The sequence below is a fragment of the Peromyscus eremicus genome, chromosome 10, assembly GCF_949786415.1.
Source record: "Peromyscus eremicus chromosome 10, PerEre_H2_v1, whole genome shotgun sequence".
NCBI lineage: Eukaryota > Metazoa > Chordata > Mammalia > Rodentia > Cricetidae > Peromyscus > Peromyscus eremicus.
The window spans coordinates 63,399,452-63,420,029 of NC_081426.1; the positions used below are offsets into that span (position 1 = coordinate 63,399,452).

Sequence of the window (20,578 nt, forward strand, 5' to 3'; positions counted from 1 at the left end):
TTATTATCAAAAGATGAACTATTACAAGATTTTTATAATACACTGGGAAGAACCTGTAGGTACATGTGTGGTGGTATTGTGTTCCCCAAAATATTGTGTGACCCTAATAAACTTATCTGGGGTCAGAGAACAGAACAGCCACTAGATACAGAGGCTCGAAAATGGTGGCACTCACACTTTAATCCTAGCCTTCTGGAGCCATGGATCTCTGTGAGTTCAAGGCCACAATGGAAATAGCCAGGCATGGTGACTCACGCCTTTAATCCCAGGAAGTGAGCCTTTAATCCCAGGGAGTGATGGCAGAAAGCAGAAAGATATATAAGACATGAAGACCAGAAACTACAAACATTTGGTTGGTTAAGCTTTTAGGCTTTTGAGCAACAGTTCAGCTGAGATTCATTCTGGATGAGGACTCAGAAGCTTCCAGTCTGAGGAAACAGGATCAGCTGAGGAATTGGCAAGGTGAGGTGGCTGCGGATTGTTCTGCTTCTCTGATCTTCCAGCATTCACCCCAATAACTGGCCTCAGGTTTGACTTTATTAATAAGAAATTTTAAGATTCATACAACATAAATCTAATGAAATATTATATATATATGTTTAGAATACTGTACTTTCATTTCAAAGGCCTATTTATAAAAAAAAAGTAATGGTATGAAATGAAAATCATTCTCAAATTAATTTAGTTTTATGTCATTTTTATGCAAATAGGTATTTAAGTAGTTAAATATATAAAACCAGAGAAACTGATAATTAGCTGTTTATAATAAGGTAAAATAATTTACATTTTTTCACAATTCCAAAAACAGTCAAGTTAAATATGACTGACTTTCTTTTAGAACCTGTAAACAAACAGTTACATAAAAACAGTTAAGCTAAAAATAGAATATTTAAGATCTGGATTATCTGCTTTTTCCAAGTTCCTACAAATCAGTGTATATTAAGACCCAGGACTAGGGTAGGATGATGTGCCCATGATTTTCTCTCAAATCCCTTGTCTAACACCACCTGGATCCGCCATGCTTGACTTCACACACCTCAGCTCAGTTCTCAAAGCCTAGGACATTAATCTTTAGTGCTCAGGATTACGCTACAGTGACTTAAGTATTTGTTATAGCATTTCTAAGTTCTCCTTCCCAACTGTAAATCGAGTTCCTCCTATTTTTCTCCTTCCACTGTTTCTCCCTCTAAGGACAGATTCTGCATTTTAAAACTATATTACATATTTGAATAGAAAATGCCACAATAAAACTACATTTATTACTTTATCATCCTTTTTGCTTAAAGGATGAAATGAATAGTTTTGAGCAAAAATTACTCTTAGAAGGAAAAAAACATAATTAATATGTCTTAAAGCTATTAAGGAAAAATTATATTCATCCAAAGTCATCAAAAGCTAAAGATTTTTGTTTGTTTTGGGAAGCACACATTGGTAAGATATTTTTTCACTACAAGAAAGTCACAACTATAGTTAAGTTCAGAATTTCAGTTAGGTATAATAGTCAACAAACACGGAAATAGTTGGAACAACAGAAATATGCTACAATAGAAATGTTTAAGAAAGAAAGAATCATTTAAGACCAAAAGTTAAACCTTCATGAATCACAGGTACAAAAGCAGAAACACTGTCCACATTATACAGTTATTATAAATGGGTATGACACATGCATTAGACAATAAAGAACATATCAGATGATGACAAGTCAGAGTCTCTAGTGATTAAGATCACAAAACTGGAGCCTGATAGCAAGATTCAAAATGTACATCAAGAGTTGTGGTATTATACTATGTACCCCAATATATTGTGTACCCTAATAAACTTATCTGGGGATCGAAGACAGAGCCAGCCACTATATTAGACATAGAGGCCAGACAGTGGTGGCACACACCCTCAGTCCTATCACTCAGGAGGCAGAGATCTGTCTGGATCTCTGTGAGTTCAAGGTCACACTGGAAACAGAACCAGGCAGTGGTGGCACACACCTTTAATCCCAGGACTTGAATTCTCATGTCTTTGCTTGGGAAGGACACACACCTTTAATTCCAGGAAGTGATGGTAGGAAGTAGAAAGGCATATAAGGCGTGAAGACCAGGAACTAGAAGCTTTTTAGCAGTAGCTTAGTGGAGACACTTTTAGGTGAGGACTCAGAGGCTTTCAGTTTGAGGAAACAGGATCAGCTGAGGAGTTGGCTAGGTGAGTTGGCTGTGACTTGTTCTGTCTCTCTGATCTTTCTGATTTCACCCTAATATCTGGCTCCGGGTTTTTTCTATTAATAAGATCTTTTGAGATTCATCTTACTAGTATTCCATAATTCCTGACAGGTTCCTTCACTTCCCTGTTACTAAAATGTCACTATTATAATAAAAAAATAGTAATTACAGTTACCACATATGGTTTTTGTGAGAATAAAACTAAGGCACACAATAAGTTAATAACACATACTAGCTCATTTGGATTTTTAAGTGGAAAACATAATTATTTCATTGGAATCCATTTTACTTACTTTACCAAAACCATTAAAATAGTCATAGTTAAGGATAACTATTTAAAATGTGAGCATGAATTTGAATTAGAACCATGAGGCCTAACTTCTGGTTGGAGGCCTGTAATTTTCATTTCTAGACATCAGTAGTGTCTGTGGAGGTGTGCTGGACAAGCTGTACACTCCCTTGATGCTTTCAAATTCTGATGATCTAGAGAGCTTGTGGAGGGAGTGGTTTAATACTGCTTCGTACAAAACATTTTCACAGTAGAAACTGAAATAGTGGAATATTTCAACATATTTATGTAACAGCTGAATTAAACCAAAAGTGAGTAGAATTTCCCAATGGGAAAGCTACAGAAGTAAAACATCAAAACAAAGAATTTTAAGGATATACTCACCACCAAGGTTTCAGTGAATGGAAGGAAAAGCTTCAAAAAGCAACTGGTGTGTTAGCAAGAGTCAAAGCAGTAAACAAGACTCTTTCCCTTCTGCACATGTCTCTCCATAGTGGGAATGGTAATCTCCTGAGGACTTCCTACCTGCACTTCCTAGCAGCTTTATAGTATCATCTTTAAGACTTTACTTCAGAGCGTCTTACACATGATGCAGGATAAAAGTCTATTAACCTATGTATGAACATATTTTTATATAACATAAGACACACATAGTTAAATACAATCTAAGAACAGTATTGATTCAAAAAGGACGTGAACTGTTAGCTTTAGGAACTGTAAACACAAGTTACAAGTACAGTTACAAGTACAGGAAGAGTAAAAAGGGTGAGAGGAAAAAATGAGCCAAAGTGAGGCATGCCTGGAACTGATGTCCATTCCCTACGTGCACACTGTTGCTATATCTAACCTTACAACCGTAAAGGAGCATATTCATGGAACATTTCTATTTTTAAATGTTGGAACATCATTCAAACCAAACAGACATATCTCTGGAGCATGTGTGGTTTATAGGTTGACAGTGGAACAGTAAACCTCTGGGTCATTATAAGCTATAGAAAAATATTTGCTGACAATAAAATTTTGAATATTTAAGATGAAATAGCATTTTCCTCATAAAAACCTGAATTACTATATAACTCATAATTTTATAGGGAAACCAAGTATCAGGGGAGCTAAACGTCTGTACTCAGAATCACTGAGATTTCATTTCTAAGCTGGGTTTGTTCAGTTCCAGCACTTTCTCACACATGAACTGAAGAAGATGAATGGAGAGAATGGACTTCATACTAGACCTGCAAGGTCAGAAGGATTTTAAGAAATTTGAGAAAACAAGTCAGAAGCAATGAGCATGTTATTTTTAGAGAACACCTTGAAAACTGTCCTGATGACAGTGGCTATTTCACACTGGAAATAACATAAAACACTGCAATAACACTCAATTTAACATTCACCACACAATAAATATTAAAACCTAGTAACTTCATAAATTGCCACTATCCGTTCATTTTCATTTCCAGTGTCAATTAATTACTAGCTGAATCCTTTATTGTCTTTATGACTTGCCTAAAAGACACAAAGTTTAATTGATGAGAATTAGATGAAGATCACACACGCATACAGGGAATGTTGTCAAAGCATCTGCTCCTAATTCAAACAAAAATCAACACCCAGAATTAGCTCATCTTTTTTAACAAACCTTAGTGACATTGGAGAGGAACTGTTTACAAAAGCACATTGCTTAATTTCAACTGAAGATTGCCATGGTGTCATGAAATGTCTTCCTCAGTCACCCTACAGAACAATATATGCCTCTTAAGGCAACAAAAAGCAAATACACTGATGAACCACTGTTGAAGAGACTAGTCCAGTAACTGATGGAAGCAGATGCAGAGATCCACAGCCAAGCACTGGGCTGAGCTCCACAAGTCAAGTTGAAGAGAGAGAGGAGGAGATTATATGAGCAAAGAGGGGTCAAGATCATGATGGGGAAACCCACAGAGACAGGTGACCCGAGTTCCTGGGAGCTCACAGACACTATACCAATAGCTAGGGAGACTGCATGGGACTGACTTAGGCCCTCTGTATGTGGGTGACAGTTGTGTAATTTGGTCTGTTTGTGGGGCCCCTAAGAGTGGGACCAGGGTCTGTCCCTGGCACACAAGCTGGCTTTTTGAAACCTACTCCCTATAGTGGGATGCCTTGCTCAGCCTTGATGCTGGAAGGAGGAGCTTAGTCCTGTCTCGACTTGGTATGCCATGCTTTGTTGACTCCAATTGGAGGCCTTACCCTTTCTGAGGAGTAGATGAGGGGCAGGCAGAATGGAGGTGGTGGTGGGGAACTGTGGATGGTATGTAAAAAGAATAAAAAATTTAATTAATTTTAAAAAATTGGGAAAAAAACAAAGAAAAAAAAAACTAGACCGGGGCTCAGCAGGTCAAACTCTTTCTGCCAAATATGATGACCTAAGTTCAATCCACAGGCCAACACGATGAACTGAGATAGTTGAATCCTGCAAGTTGTCCTCCAACTTTCTACACGTGTTGTGGTACATGCACACACATACACATACACATACATACACACACACACACACACACACATTTTTTAAATTAAAGCAATTGATTTACACAGCTAAACAAATAGTTGTCTGGATGCCAATTCATGTTAAGTACTGTCTTCTTTAAACTTCAAATCTATTATCAACATTAACAGTCTTCTTATGGAGAAAATAAATCATACAAAGTCTATATTTAATTACCATGAAACTATCCTGTGGTGATATGGTGTTCCCCAAAATATTGTGCACCCTAATAAACTTATCTGGGGTCAGAGAACAGAAAAGCCACTAGATATAGAGGCCAGTAAATGATGGCATACACACCTTTAATCCTAGCATTCCAAAGGCAGAGATCCATCTGAATCTCTGTGAGTTCAAGGCCACACTGGAAACAGCCAGGCATGGTGACACACGCCTTTAATCCCAGGAAGTGATGGCAGAAAGCAGAAAGATATTTAAGGCATGAGGACCAGGAACTAGAGCCTGGTTAAGCTTTCAGACTTCAGAGAAGCAGTTCAGCTGAGATTCATTCCAGATGAGGACACAGATGCTTTCAGTCTGAGGAAACAGGATCAGCTGGGGAATTGACGAAGTGAGGAAGCCGTGGCTTGTTCTGTTTCTCTGATCATTCAGTGTTCACCCCAATACCTGGCTTTGTGTTTGTTTTTATTAATAAGAACTTTTAAGATTCATGGTATACTATATCCTTAAAAGCTGAATTATTAAAATTTCTTAGATTTTTCCTTAAAAAAAAAACCTAGAAAGCATTTTTTTTTTTAAATTTTGCAGAGTGCTCATTTTTAATAGTAAAATACCACATAAGGAAGGACTGGGCCGGGAATGCCTTCATATATAGAGTCTAGTAAAAGACAGGAAAGTCACTTATGACTGAAATACTGGAGTATTAAAGTTGCAACTGGTGATACAAGAACAAAGGATTAGTAGATTCTTCTCTTCCACATAAGAAAGGAATGCTTCATAAGACAAGAGAACTGCACAGAGAAGAAAATGGAAGGTTAAGGTTTGCCCAGTGAGCTAAAGTGAAGCAGAGAAGTGTAAAAAGGTTCAAAGAGAGGGAATGATTGACACCTAAATACAGAGGAAACAAGCATAAAAACAGCATGTTAGAAACAGAACTCACATCTTAACGTCTTCACCTCACTGACCTCCCAACAAAATGAATAGTGCTATGTTACCACTTCTAGTTTAAAATCCTTTGTCTAACATGCTAAGGTACCATGTGTGTTTCAACCACTGCTTCATGAAGAGATTGGATCAATATTTAGTACATTTTAAACATTACAGGATAAAACACACACACACATGGTTTTAGAACTTTAAATTGATGTATCTCAAAGTTAGACCAAATGTACTTATTTTGTTTGGTATAAGATGGAACATCCTGCCGGGCGGTGGTGGCGCACGCCTTTAATCCCGGCACTCGGGAGGCAGAGGCAGGTGGATCTTTGTGAGTTCGAGGCCAGCCTGGGCTACCAAGTGAGTTCCAGGAAAAGGCGCAAAGCTACACAGAGAAACCCTGTCTCGAAAAACCAAAAAAAAAAAAAAAAAAAAAAAAAAGATGGAACATCCTAGTAGAATAGTCAAGCATTTTCTATAAACAAGAGACTTTTATAAAAATACAGCTCTGCCCCTATCCCCAATTGCTGAAAATTCTGATAATTCCATGTGCATGTGGTATAAGCATATGTACATGTTCACATGTTTGGGTTACAGGTTTGCAAGAATTAAAAATCAGAGCCCTAGCATACAAGAATTGACATAAAGGTGTCTTACTCCTTTGAGATATAAGGCAGAGTTAGAAATCAAGGCATATGTTCATAGCAATCTATCATATAGGACAAAAAAGATAGGCCACTTCACAAACATGAAGTAGAGTTTCATTTTTACTGCTGAGATGAAAACATCTGTAACAAAACAAAAAAAAAATTTAGGTAAGAGTTTATTTTAGCCCACAAGTCCAGGTTACAGTCTATCACAACAGGGATGTCAAAGTAGAAACCTAAAACTAGTCATACCACATCTACAGTCAGAGGCAGACAGTGAATGCAACTCAGCTCACTTTTTCCACTCTTACACAGTCCAGGACCTAAATTAAACCCAGGGAATGATGTTCCTAACAGGCTTTGTCCTCCCATACCTTTAATCAGGACAATTCCCGCAGACTCAGCAATAGGCCAATCTGATCTAGCTAATCCCTATTTGAGACTGTCTTCCCAGGTGAATCTAGACAGTGTCAAGTACAGGAAACTAACCATCACCTAAGTCTCACCACAGTCTTGTGACATAAATGCTGCTTGCTTCTCAAAAAGAAAATGTCACATTCCTGTTTATTCCTCCAGGAACTGGAAGACCCAGAACCTCAAACTTAGAGTCACTGGCTTAGATGCAAAACATACTCTTTCTTGAACAGTGTATTATCCTGACTGCAAGTGTCTGAGTGTGATAAATTATTCACGATTAGGTAAATAATCATTTACCCATGGGTGTTATTAACAGTGTGAGATTGGGAACACTTCTGTGTTTCACATGGTATGTGATTATCTCTTGCCACTGTTTCCTTTCCACGTAAGCCTGTGGACCCCTGCCCTACCAACCTTCTTCGTTTCCCCTACTGCCTTAGCCCCAAGCATAACCACTTTATTTTCCTCATCTTGATTCAATCACTCCCACGTGTGCATGCACATGGAGGGTGGAGAACAGCACTGGGTGTCTTTCTCCATGGCTATCCACCTCAGCTGAGACAGGGTCTGATCCTGAACCCAGAGCTCACTGGTGCCACTTGACTGGCTGGCCAAGAAGCCCCCAGGATGCTCCTGTCTTCTTCTCCTCCTCCTCCTCAGCACCGGGATTACAGGTGCACACTCAGCTCTTAGATGGGTACTGGGGATCTAAACTCAGGTCCTCGGGTTTGTTAAGCAGGCATTTTAGCAGGCTAGCTGGTTCTCTGGCCGCTGGGTCTCTGGCCTCTGATCTCTTTATCTGACTCAAAAATTCTTACCAAAAGGGTCACAGATGTTAGGAGTCAGTGATCTGTATTCAAACTATGAATTTGGCATTTATGAGCTCTTTGATCTCAAAAATGACATTTCAGATCTTTGAGCTCTACTTTCCTTGTCTGAAAATGGTACTAAAAAAGAACAATGGCTGAACTCTCAATTAAGCAGGAAAAAGGTCCTGTCTGGTTCTATTCTATTCATGAATTTAATTACAATTTTAGCACTATATACTTTTATCTAGTTTCCAGAAATATGAAACTTTGACTTTTATTTCTATAATCAGAAGGAACTTATTCAAAAATGTCACTAACGCCATTTTACAGCAGAGAGTTAAGGGACTGAATTCGGAAGTCAGGATGTTGGAATCCAGGTTTATGTCATCATCACATCCTCGTTGTGTACCTTGGAAAACTTACAGAGCCTGAAACCAGATCCCCAAAATGACAACTGCCAACATAAGACCCAGTGCCAAACCAAGGAATGCCATGGTGGCTGGAAGCAAAGCCCACCAAACAGCATACACATAAATACCTCAGCCCTTCTTTTAGTAAACGAGATTGCTTGCATTTCTCCCAGGTTCTGCATCTGCCCACCCCCCCATACCAAAGCAGGATCCCAGCTGCAGAACCAGCAATACCCAACCATAAAACTATTTCACTGCTACTTCATAACTGTATTTTTGCTACTGTTATGAATTGTAATGTAAATATATAATATGCAGGATATCTGATACACAACCCCCAAGGAGGTCATGACCCACAGGTTAGAACCACTAATCTAAATCATATGACTGGACTGCTTCCACACTCCAACGAGATATTGTTGGGTGAAGACTGACCATTGTTTATATATGGTAGACTCATTTTGTCCTCCTTAATCAGAAGACTCGTTGAAAAAATACTACAATAATATTGGAATATTTAATTTTTCAGATACATTTCACTACACACACAATTTCTCATATACACTTAATAAATATATTTCACTTAAACAATTTCAAAGTATTTTATTTTATATATAAAGTAAGCTCTATTTCTCCTTACTGTTGATAATTAGAAATATCACAATTTTAAACATTTGATTAAAAAATCAGGCAAATGTATGGAAATGCACATTCTTCAATCTAACAAGAAACAAAAAGGATAAAAATCTGGGACCAGCAACTAAGCACATCTTTAACACGGATTCTACTTCTCTTATATATTATATTTCTCTCCTGTTCTAATTCCAGGCAAATTATTGACCAAATATCGGGAAGAGGAAGCTGATGCAACAGATTACAGGCAGAATTTATTTTACTTAAAAGTTTGAATATTAGATACAGTTATCTGACATAACAAGAATATCATTTTGCGAGTTAAAATTACACTACTCTCTGTTTAGAAGTATCACTTACATGGCAGTTGAAATGTTATCTTAAATTCTTTGTGAAAGGAAAAAAGGGGGCTCTTAACTTACTTAGCTTTTTATTCACCGTGTACTCCTGCCACATCTCAAAGACAAGAGACAAAGGATGACAAAGGTTGATTTATTTTCTCAACTCGACCTATAAAATGTCTAAATGACACTATAAACTGTGCCAATAGACATCTAAACCTGACAAATTACCCTGAAACACAAACTAAGTTCAGGGATTCAACTGAACCTATACTGTAAATGAACTTTTGGTTTGGGTAAACGTTTACATTAATATATCAAAAAATGTTCTGATAAAAGGAGTCTACAGTTTTAACATTCTCTACTTTGATAGTATGACTTAAACAAGAGTTCTCTGAGTTTTCCCCCAGTATAATATAGTTTTTCCAAAGTCCAAATAATATTACATGTAGCTAAAAAGAACCCACTATTAATGTTATATAAAATAGGGTCCTGCATAGTACATAGGAGTACAGAAGCAGAGTCTTGTCATTTTCCTGAATACTACGTGAAGTCATGATTAGCTCTTTTTCTACTGATATCACATCAGTTTTGCTGTACTATTCTCTCATTACCTGTGAATAACAGAAAAATGAAAAATTATTTTATTTCTGACACATTTAAAACAAGCTTCTGTATGGCAGCTGATTTTAAGGCTCCAGTTTTATATAAAAATAAAGTTAGTTGAATTACTTCTTATTGTTGCTAAAAAGTAAATATATCAATATTAAAAATCTGAAGTGAAAACATCAAAGTCAATTTCATACCAAAGACTGAATCTAGGTAAGAGCAGTAGTAACTGAGAAGAATTAAATTGGTCTCCTATCTTAGTAGTGTTTTGTTTTGTTTTTTAATTCTAGAAAGACATATTCAACCATGAGAAGGAGATCATCAATTGCTTTCAATGATTTTGTCAACTATTATTATTTACTTCATGTTTTCCCCCAAACATTTTGATGTTTTGATATTTTACTTTATATATTGATCATGTCTTAATTTACCTAAATAACATCTCTAATTTGCAATATTTAGCATTCTCTACCTTTTCGCATTTATTTTTATACTAATGTTTTCTGTTATGTTAATTTGTACCTAGCTACATATGCTGGTATATATGTGTATATGTACACACACACACACACACACACACACACATACACACACACACACACACACACACACATATATACACACACAATTACTTTGTTTAAATTCTAATTCTTCACAGTGCCCTATCTGAGAATTTCAATGTGTTTTCAGAAAGAAACAGCAGCATTACTGTGTCTGTCCTCTCCATGTCACTCTGGAAAAATTACTACAACTAGTTCTGTGACAAACATTGACACTCAATTTATAAGACATGTTTATTCTTGTTGGATGTCAGAACATAGCTACAGAACCCAATCTTGTCAGTGTACCTTGAATCTAGATATGGCCTTCTGCCTTGCTATTGCACTTTCTCAGATATAATCTATGGCACATGCCAGGCAATTGTGTTTAAATTGGTCTGGCCTGAGAAAATTCTGGGACAGGGTTGCTCTGCTAATATTTGTAGGTGCTTACTGACATTTATTTACATGTTTTTCTGATCATGTTTGTCTGAACTCAAACAACCTTCTTTGGATCATTGTTTTCTTTGTTCCATTTGTATATAAAAGCCAACTGAAACTGCAATAAGTTTGTCTGCAGCATTAGACTATAGTCTGCCCCATTCTTTCAGGTCCTCAGATGCCAGGGCCAGCAGACAAGATCTACAAAGGACAGCTAAAAAGTTACAAATTTTCTAACACATATAATTATGTACATATCTATATTTAGGTTCAAAAAGTTCAAAGAGTTTTAGGTTAATAAAAAAGAACCAAGAAAAAGAACTCATTGTTGAATAACAGCCATGACAAATAAATTAAAATGTCATAAAATATGTTCAAACAAAAACTTACAGAAAGAGAAAATAATTATAGATGGAATTATTTCTCAAACAGGAGCAGAGAGAAACCTGCAATCCTCTTCCAGCCATTCAGACAGTAAAATGAGAAACCAGAAATTCAGTGTAAGGAAAAGCTGCATATAGACCAGCAACAGTTGGTTAAAGGAACAAGAAAACCCCTGTGTACAAGGAGCCGACCTACTGAATGAACTGCTGATTGTGGAAAAAGTTCACAGATGTGTATTTTATTCCAGGAAGAAGTCTTCCAAACAACACCATAATGTCTCCTTTTGTTTTTCAATTAGCATATAATTCAAATAAAAGCAAGCACCCTTATGTGTGTTTGACACCGAGAAGTGCTTAATAATAAATACATACATACATACATACATACATACATACATACATACATAAAAGTGGAAAAAAGAAAGGAAAGAATGTAGAAATTGAGGGGAGAAGGGAATTGATTCCATGGCCTCTTCACTAATCTACTTGCTTGCTTGGCTTTCTGGGAAGGATTTTAGGCCATGTAATTTTTATGTGCATTTTTCACTTGTGTCCTCCTAGCCTAAGGGGAAACAGAAAAAACAAATAAATGCAGACTTAAGGAGCAGAACTTTGTTCTCGTCCCAGTGGATTTGTGTCTATAAGAAAGCAGGAAAAGGTTGCCTCATATCCTTTATATGAACTCTGCCTACTAACCAACATTTGAGTTTTATAAGATTCCTCCATTATCATGTACAAAGAAGTACTTAAAAAAAATGACTCACATTGGTATGTGACAATCAAGTCAGACTGGTTAACCCAAACACAAGACACAAAATGTTTATACCAGACTCTTCCTTAGTTCTCTCATGCCATTAGTTAGCTGCTGTATACCACATGCAAACAAGCAGAAGAATGAAAACAAGGGGGAAAGATGGTCTGGCCAAAGAGTCTTGTCATCTTCCAGAAATGCCTCATTCCTATTTGGAACCATTAATCAGGGAAAGACCAGTAGGCTGCCAGCCCCTGCTGAAGATGTAGATGCCCCAAATGGCTTGCATGCTTGCTGTGCTGACACTACTTTTAATGACTCAAACATCTGGAAAACAGCATTTCACAGTGACAATCTGACTTTACTGATAAGCAATAACTCCCATGCTGTGTATTGTGCATTAGAAGCACAATAGGAATAGCAAAGTGGTACCCCTTAGTATGCACCCTGAGAGCTCGGTTGATTTCCATTGAGACAAAGACTTTTGTATCTTGACAGGGCACCTACATTCTACTAAGACTTCAGTGAATTCCGAAGGAAAATAGGTCACATTTAAATGATGGCCTTCTGAATTTTCTACTTCTAGTGTGTTCATGCCAGTTTAAAATTTGGATGTTCTTTACATGTAGTATTTCTTTTCTAATCACTGACATATATATATAACAGTTTAGATAAAAGTGATAAATGGGGTGATTGATATAATTTTTCTTAAGAATTTTATATTACATTGATACTGCTTCTCTAGTTGTCTCTTTTTTATATTTCATCCACTTCCATATATCCCTCTCCCTAATTTCCCCGTTATCACCTCATCAAATACCATAAGTACCAAAGGATACTTTAAGATAAGCATAGCAGCAACTGGGCATAATGGTACACCTTTAATCCCAGTGCTCCGGAAGCTGAGGCCTTTGCAAGCTCAACAACTTGGTCTCACTGCAGGAAGCCACAGCTACACAGTAGAAACAAAAAACAAAAAACAGAAAAAGAAAGAGAAGAAAGATAAGCAGAGCAACAATCTCTGTACTTTCTGTCGTTCCTATAATGATCGTGTTACATTAAATAAACCAAGGAAGAAAGATCCATGGGTACAGCTGGTAAGACTATCCTTACAAACCACCACATTTCCTTTTTTTCACTAGGCATATAAGACATTCCCTCTAAACAGGACTCTGGACATCTCCCTTAGATCTTCATATATGGTTTTATTGTGTATTTATCAGTTTCCTTAAGGCTTAGACTTTGTCACAAGCAGTGCTAGAATTGAACTCTCCCTCTGACTACTAAACCTGGTACCACAGTATTACTCATTCTAGTGTTCTGGAAGTTCAGGATACTCCACTCGTTCCAACTCTTGACCTAACTTATTAAATTCCATTTTGCAATGCTTCACTGCCTTGTCTCACTAACATACTTGTGAACTGGAAAACAAGGTATACAAGACCCCTGAGCCATTATTTCACAAACATTACTGAATGGCTAGAAAATATGAAAAGAAGACATCTGTCCTGTACATCAAGCACCCTGTAATGGCAATGTGGATAAAATGCATTACAATTTACCATAAAAGCAATGTCTTGAAGAGTAGCTCATGTGATGAGAAAGTTAAATTCCTTCAGCTATTTCAAGCTTATTTAAGCTAAAAAACAAAGAGCACTAAAAACAAATAGTGCCCATAACTGTAGAAGGCACAAGGTTCTTGTGCTCACAGATACACACTAGGAAAACAAGGAATGCTAACATACAGGGCTGTCTCTTCAATGTTTTCTACCCAGAAGGCTTGGAGTGTATGCAGTTAATAGCCTACTGACCTGGGCTATCTGTAGGGTTAGGCTACATCTCCATCTCCCTGTCTGTCTGTCTGTCTGTCTGTCTGTCTGTCTCTCTCTCTCTCTCTCTCTCTCTCTCTCTCTCTCTCTCTCTCTATATATATATATATATATATATATATATATATATATATATATCTCAGAGTCTCTAGACTTTTATCATGAGCATTGTTTCTCAGTCATTAGAACCTGTCTTTTGGGGAGATGTCACATGTTCTTTATAGCTTAGTTACCTCTATGCTATCTGTATGACCGAGACAACACCAGATCCTCCCTTAAGACCCTTAAGCTATAGAACCCATCTTTATGGAAGAGGTCACATGTACTATGCAAAAGAGTTTTGATGCAGTCATGAATCAAGCTCTATTGTGCACAGGGGAATGAGATAATTGTGACCAGGAATTTTTTTCCAAAATTGTACTGTATTTAAATATGCCTAAAATAAACTGCCTGGTGTCAGACTCTCGAAGTTTGAACCAAAACCAGTTACTGAGTCATGCTGAACCAGATTTCCTCTTGCCTTATGTGGATCATTACTCTGTAAACCCTGGTGTTTACAGAGACCTCCACAACTGTTATCTTATTTCAACCACATTGTCATGTAAATACACACCCTAAAACTAAAATGTGTAAGACACATATAAAAATGTTAACAATGGTCATTTCTTTACAATAATTTATGTTTTTCTATAATTATTACTCAGTATTTCCTGATTAATTTGCCCTGTATTACTTTTATAAAGAAAATGATTTTTGCAAAGGACAAAATGCCAAAACCACAGTCAGTCGAGAAGTTCCCTAAGTACCCACACCTCACAGCCAGTGAATCCAGCTACATCAGTAACAGAATCGGACATAATCCCTCAGAAAGTAGAATCTGTAACAAGTATTGAAGATTTATGTCACTGCGGTACATCTGAGCAGAACACTAAGTGCAGGCCTTCCTCAGTACTTGCCATATTTTCATAATCCCAAACTTCTGGCTTCTGTTCTACCAGAGATTAGCTGCTAAATGCTAGATCTGGCCAATTGGCTGACAATTATAATAGATGTGACTATGGTCATACTTCTATTGCCTAGTACAACAGAAAAGATGATGCACTAAGCAACTGGAGCCTCGAGAATATAACTGATGCTTTGTTCATTGATTTCTTAACTATTGCAGCATGCCTATGTGTACAATTCTTAGGCCAGGCTACTTCAGATTTCAATTATACAAAAAGAAGACGATCTGGCAGTTCCTTTTCTCATAGGTCCTAGATATTAGATATAGACAACAGATAAAGATACAGAGAAAAACAAGATGAATGCTATTTTCCCAGGACAGTCTGTGAAGTATGACAAGCTTATGCTCAAACAAAGAGATCAACATCGTAAACAGAGGAGTGGTCAGATTGCAGAGGAATTTCTAAAGTTATGAACAAACGATTTTGCTTATGTGGGGTGTGAGACCAAGAATGACAATGTGTGTCATGCCATTTATTTATTTTAGTTTGGGCAACTAAATGTTAGCAGTTATTACAATAAAGCACTGTAGGGAAACATTTAGTGGGAATAACCAAGAACTTGAGTTTAAATGTAGTTTGACAACTAGAAATGAGTCTGAAGATCAAGAGAAAGAATCTGGGAAGGCGTCAGCATGTAGACAGTCACAAAACGATCACAAGGTGAGTTGAGCAGAAAGAATAGAAGAGGTCAAACGATGGTTCTCAGACTTCCACAGTTTTTAGTTTAAAAGATGATCCACCCTGTCCTGCTCTCTCTTCCTTTTTCTACAACATGACGCAAGATCAAGGCGAAAAGGAGAACCCCATGCGGGAGATTCGCATCCGCAAGCTCTGCCTCAATATCTGTGTTGGGGAGAGCGGAGACAGACTGACCCGGGCCGCCAAGGTGTTGGAGCAGCTCACAGGCCAGACACCTGTGTTTTCCAAAGCTAGATACACCGTCAGGTCCTTTGGCATCCGGAGAAATGAGAAGATTGCTGTTCACTGCACTGTCCGTGGAGCCAAGGCAGAGGAGATTCTGGAGAAAGGCCTGAAGGTGCGGGAGTATGAGTTGCGGAAAAATAACTTCTCAGATACTGGAAACTTTGGCTTTGGGATTCAAGAACACATTGACCTGGGCATCAAATATGACCCAAGCATTGGGATCTACGGCCTGGACTTCTATGTGGTGCTGGGTAGGCCAGGTTTCAGCATCGCAGACAAGAAGCGCAGGACAGGCTGCATTGGGGCCAAGCACAGAATCAGCAAAGAGGAGGCCATGCGCTGGTTCCAGCAGAAGTATGATGGGATCATCCTTCCTGGCAAATAAATTTTACCCAAAAGGCCAATAAAATTTTCTCAGAAAAAAAAAAAAAAAAAAAAGATGATCCAGCAGACAGGATAAAAAGAAGGAGCACGAATGGGAAACTAGGGGAAGTCACCTGAATAAACTGTGCCTTAATAATAAATAATAAACTGAATAAACACACTTTTATATCACATGTCTAAAGTCATTATGTCCTGGCTGACTTCAGACCCTGGCCAAAGGATACAATCTTAAATTCAATTTAATAACCCTTTGAAATATGGAGCTAACATAGAATGCAATGTAATGTTATTATTGGTTAGTCTGTTTAGCCTTTAACCCCGTCTTGTTTCTTTAACTTTTCCTTCAGTCAGTGGCACTGATGAATACAGATATTCAGCACAGGCTGAAACACACACACACACACACACACACACACACACACACACACACAATTTTTCAGGGTTGCGGCTCTGCCAAGCTGAGCTTCATTGTAAACAATGTATAACAGAATCAAATTGCAAGCATGCTATTGTGAGGCAGTGAAGAAAAAGATGAATCTCTTACGTAAGTATGGTTCTTTTGTTACTGTTCTGTATAAAGGACATCTTCTATATGTTCATTTCCTTACTCTTTTACCCTTTTCAGTTAAAAGTATTTTTAGCCATCATTAAGTGCCTTTTGGGGGAAAAGTACATGATCAAGTAAAATCCACAAGTTCTAATAAACAGCTACTCAGCATACCAGTACCAAAGGGAGAAATCATCTTTCCCCAGAGAAGCCAAGTGTAACAGCCTGTACATCTTCCTGACTCTGATAATAACTACATGTCTGTAACAGATTTAACAAAGAGGTGTCTATTGCCTTGACCACAAAACAGAAACTGAAGTCCATGTAGACATGCATTATTGCCTGCTGTGGGGAAACTGCCATCAGCTTTGGGTATTTGGAAAGGTGATTTATAAATATTTGGCTCTTTAATCCCAAACTAGTTTTTCACTTCACATTAGTGTCAATCAAATAGAAGGAAAAAAAAAGATTCCTTATACAGAGAATAAGTTAAAGTAACCTTATATGGAAAATCAAGTTTGTAATAGGTCATTATAACACAACCATTATTGGAGTATTTGTTATAAAAATCATTTTAGGACACAAATAAATCTAGGTGACATCTACATAGTTTAATAGTTTTCTTGGGGAAACATAATCTTAGATACTTAACTTGGTAAGAGCACAGAGATATTTCATGCTTATTGACTACAAAATCCTTTTATAGGATGATTGTTTCCTGAAAAATATTTTGGAAAAAAATGATAAGACAAGTAATATCCATTATTCTGGACAGCTGAATTATCTCTACTCTTTTGTTTATACTTTGCTGTAGAACTTTTGTTATAAACTATTTATTTCTTCTAGTCTATGAACTCTTAAAAACAAAAATTTCTCCTTTAAATTTCTTTATTCTTCACCTGGATCCAGGTACAGGACCAAGAAAAAAATCAAATAAAATAATGGGATAAATGCCTTAAAGCCTGAGTGATGAATCGATTAAATAAACCAATGTTTTGTTAACATGGCTCCTCATTTTCAGGGTGGTAAGAGCTTGGCCAAGCAAGACTGGCTCGTGGGGCAGGCAGCTCCAGCTGTGGACGATGGACTGAAATGAAATCGCAGAATGCTGAAGTCTGCTTGTGTTTACATGTGGACAGGAAGGAATCTGAGCAAGAACTTTTGAATAAAGTCAAAGATGTAGAATTTCAAAAAAATGATGACACAGAAGGGTGTACATACAACTTAACAAAAATGCTAACTATGCTTTTCAATGTACAAATTACACCAAGCAAACATAGTAAGTATCATGTGTCTATAATGCTGGCATGTTGGAGCTAGTGGCAGAAGGGTTACAAATAATAGGCACAGCTGGACTACAGAACAAAATAAAAATAGAAATTACAGAACGAAGGCATCAAGTAGTGTTTAGCTAAAAATATGGGATATGAGTTGTTGGCCAAGAGAGGGTTAAAGCAACTCCTCTCAAACTATAGTCTATGCCAAAGCTATCTGTTACCCTCCAGAATTTGACAATAAGACCCTATTATTGAAGACACCAGATACTTATATGTCACGGAACATGGAAAAAATCTAGCTGATATTCAACTGGAAGCTTTATTTCTACAGGCTAGGATTCATGAGGTACTATACATAACTGAAGAGAAAAATCATCATCAGTCTTACCAAGCTAGAAGCACTGCAAGGTGTATGAACAGCCTACCTAGCAAGATATGCCTGCTGGTGCAGTGGTGCTAGAGTGGTATGAATGCTATGGGAATAACAAACTTTTTTTTCAATTTAAGGCCAATTTAAGGCTGGCTTCATGAGATGGAACCCATACTTAACACTGTCAATGAGGCCAAGAACTTCAGGTTATGTCATGGGCCCTAAGAGAAAGCCTACTATTATTACCCTGCTAAAAGAACAAAGTAAAAGAATGACACATAATGATATATTGCTATACCCATACATCAATGCACTGTTCAACTCTCATCAGAAAAGCTTCTTTTAGTACATGGCAGTTAATACAGAATCCTACAACTAATCAACATGCAGAGAATTAGAGACTTCGGGATATTCAGGCCTAAATGGGAATCTCTTTATCACAACACTCGCCTCAAGACTCATTCATTTATACACACACACACACACACACACACACATGCACACACAGAAGAGAGCATGAAAAGATTTAAAGAGCAAGAACTAGTGGGTGACTTCAAGGAAACAGCATTTCCCTGACAAAACAAATGCACACCGGGAAGCCCAGAGGCTGTGACAACATGTACATGACCTGCAAAACTCAAGCCAGTCAAAGTCCTATGATGGAGGAGGGAAGGTGGCTACACAGTGCCATCACTAGACAAGGATCTACTGCCATTAGCTTGCTGTTGGATTAGTGACAATCAGTTTTCTTCAATAAAATGACACTAGGTATATATGGACTACATACAATACAGAACAGGTCCCACTCCCAGGAGTATATGAACAAGACAAATTAGACTCCTTATTTTTGTTTGTTGGAGAGAAAGAACATGAAATTAAGTGGGCATTAAGGTGGGGGAATGTATGGAAGGAGTTGAGGGAAGGGAATAAATGGGATCAAAATATATTGTATGAGATTTAAAAAATGTAAAGAAAAAAATTAGAGTTATTAATGTTTTAAATGTTTCTGCATTTAACTGTATTTGTCATTTTAATGCATATCTATATTTAATGTAAGTCTATGAAAGTATATATATATATAAATATTTATATTAATCATTTTAATGTTCTTCAAATTGAATAAGTTTCAGGCTGCATGAAATGCTGATCTCAATGAAGGAAACACTATTAATTAAAATTCACTTAACTAGAAAATAATTACATTTCAACTTGAAATAGAGTTGACTGTTCTCAAAGCATTCTTCCCCAACATCACCATCACTACCAATTAAAACTCAGTGACAATTAATTTCATCTCCTAAGAATAAATTTAGAGGAAAAAGATAAAACACAATAAGGCCTCTAGAGAAAGCAATAATCTAAGTATGCCAAAAAGCAGCTAGGCTTATCTAAAAATAAAATATTCAAACTTCTCATTTTGCTTAGACTTGTGCCACTGACTTCCTATTATGGGTTTAACAGACTTATTTATTAAATCCCTATGAATATGAAAATTTTACCTTATCCTTATCTTTTCCTTTCTTTAAATTTGACTATGGTTTCCCAATTGCATTGGCTATGAGACACTCTTAGGAGAAAAAGAAAATTCTAGTATATACTGTGTTGTTTATAGAACTTTATCTCCAAAGCACCAACCTACTTTTATTTTTAGATGCTTTCTGAGATGGTTGTACTATGAGTAAATGTACTCAGTGGTCATTTCATGGCTACCATACTAGATAGATACATAAATAATTAAAGCTACAGTTATGCATTCTAATAAGTCTATTGGACTATTTCCTAAAGCGATTAACAGTAATGTAGAATGGCTACAGCAGGCAGATAAGCAAGCCAATCACACATGAGATCATTTTTTGGAAGATCCACAGTTGCTCAGCTATTAAACCTAGTGGGAGAACCTTCTTCTAAAGGCTGTTTTCCTAGTTCATTTTGTACCATACAGCACTCAAAAACATAAATTAATTAAAGGGAATAGAAAAACAATGCAAGAAGAAAGAAAGCTTAAGGCACAGGGTTGCACGAGAGGAGTAAACCTCCACACACTTCACACAATTTGGCACAACCAAATGTTGCAATACTTGCCATGACTAGCAACAGGCACCCTTTGCTATTATTAATGCAGTTCAG

The 20,578-nt window shown here is 37.1% G+C and overlaps 2 protein-coding genes across 2 annotated transcripts in view; one reads left to right on the forward strand and one right to left on the reverse strand.

Annotated features, from left to right (window-relative positions):
• The window catches only part of LOC131921239 (cytochrome c oxidase subunit 7B, mitochondrial), a 110,392-nt gene that overhangs the window by 82,250 nt on the left and 7,564 nt on the right, over window positions 1–20,578 (reverse strand). The gene's annotated exons all lie outside the window — the stretch shown is intronic.
• Window positions 15,699–16,282, forward strand: LOC131921238 (large ribosomal subunit protein uL5-like). Its single transcript, XM_059275956.1, has one exon. The coding sequence runs from the start codon at window positions 15,722–15,724 to the stop codon at window positions 16,256–16,258; it is 537 nt and encodes a 178-aa protein (XP_059131939.1). The 5' UTR covers window positions 15,699–15,721; the 3' UTR covers window positions 16,259–16,282.

What these genes read in the sequence shown, in the direction of transcription:
- LOC131921238 (XM_059275956.1), top strand. Translation starts at nt 15,722, where the DNA reads ATGACGCAAGATCAAGGCGAAAAGGAGAACCCCATGCGGGAGATTCGC.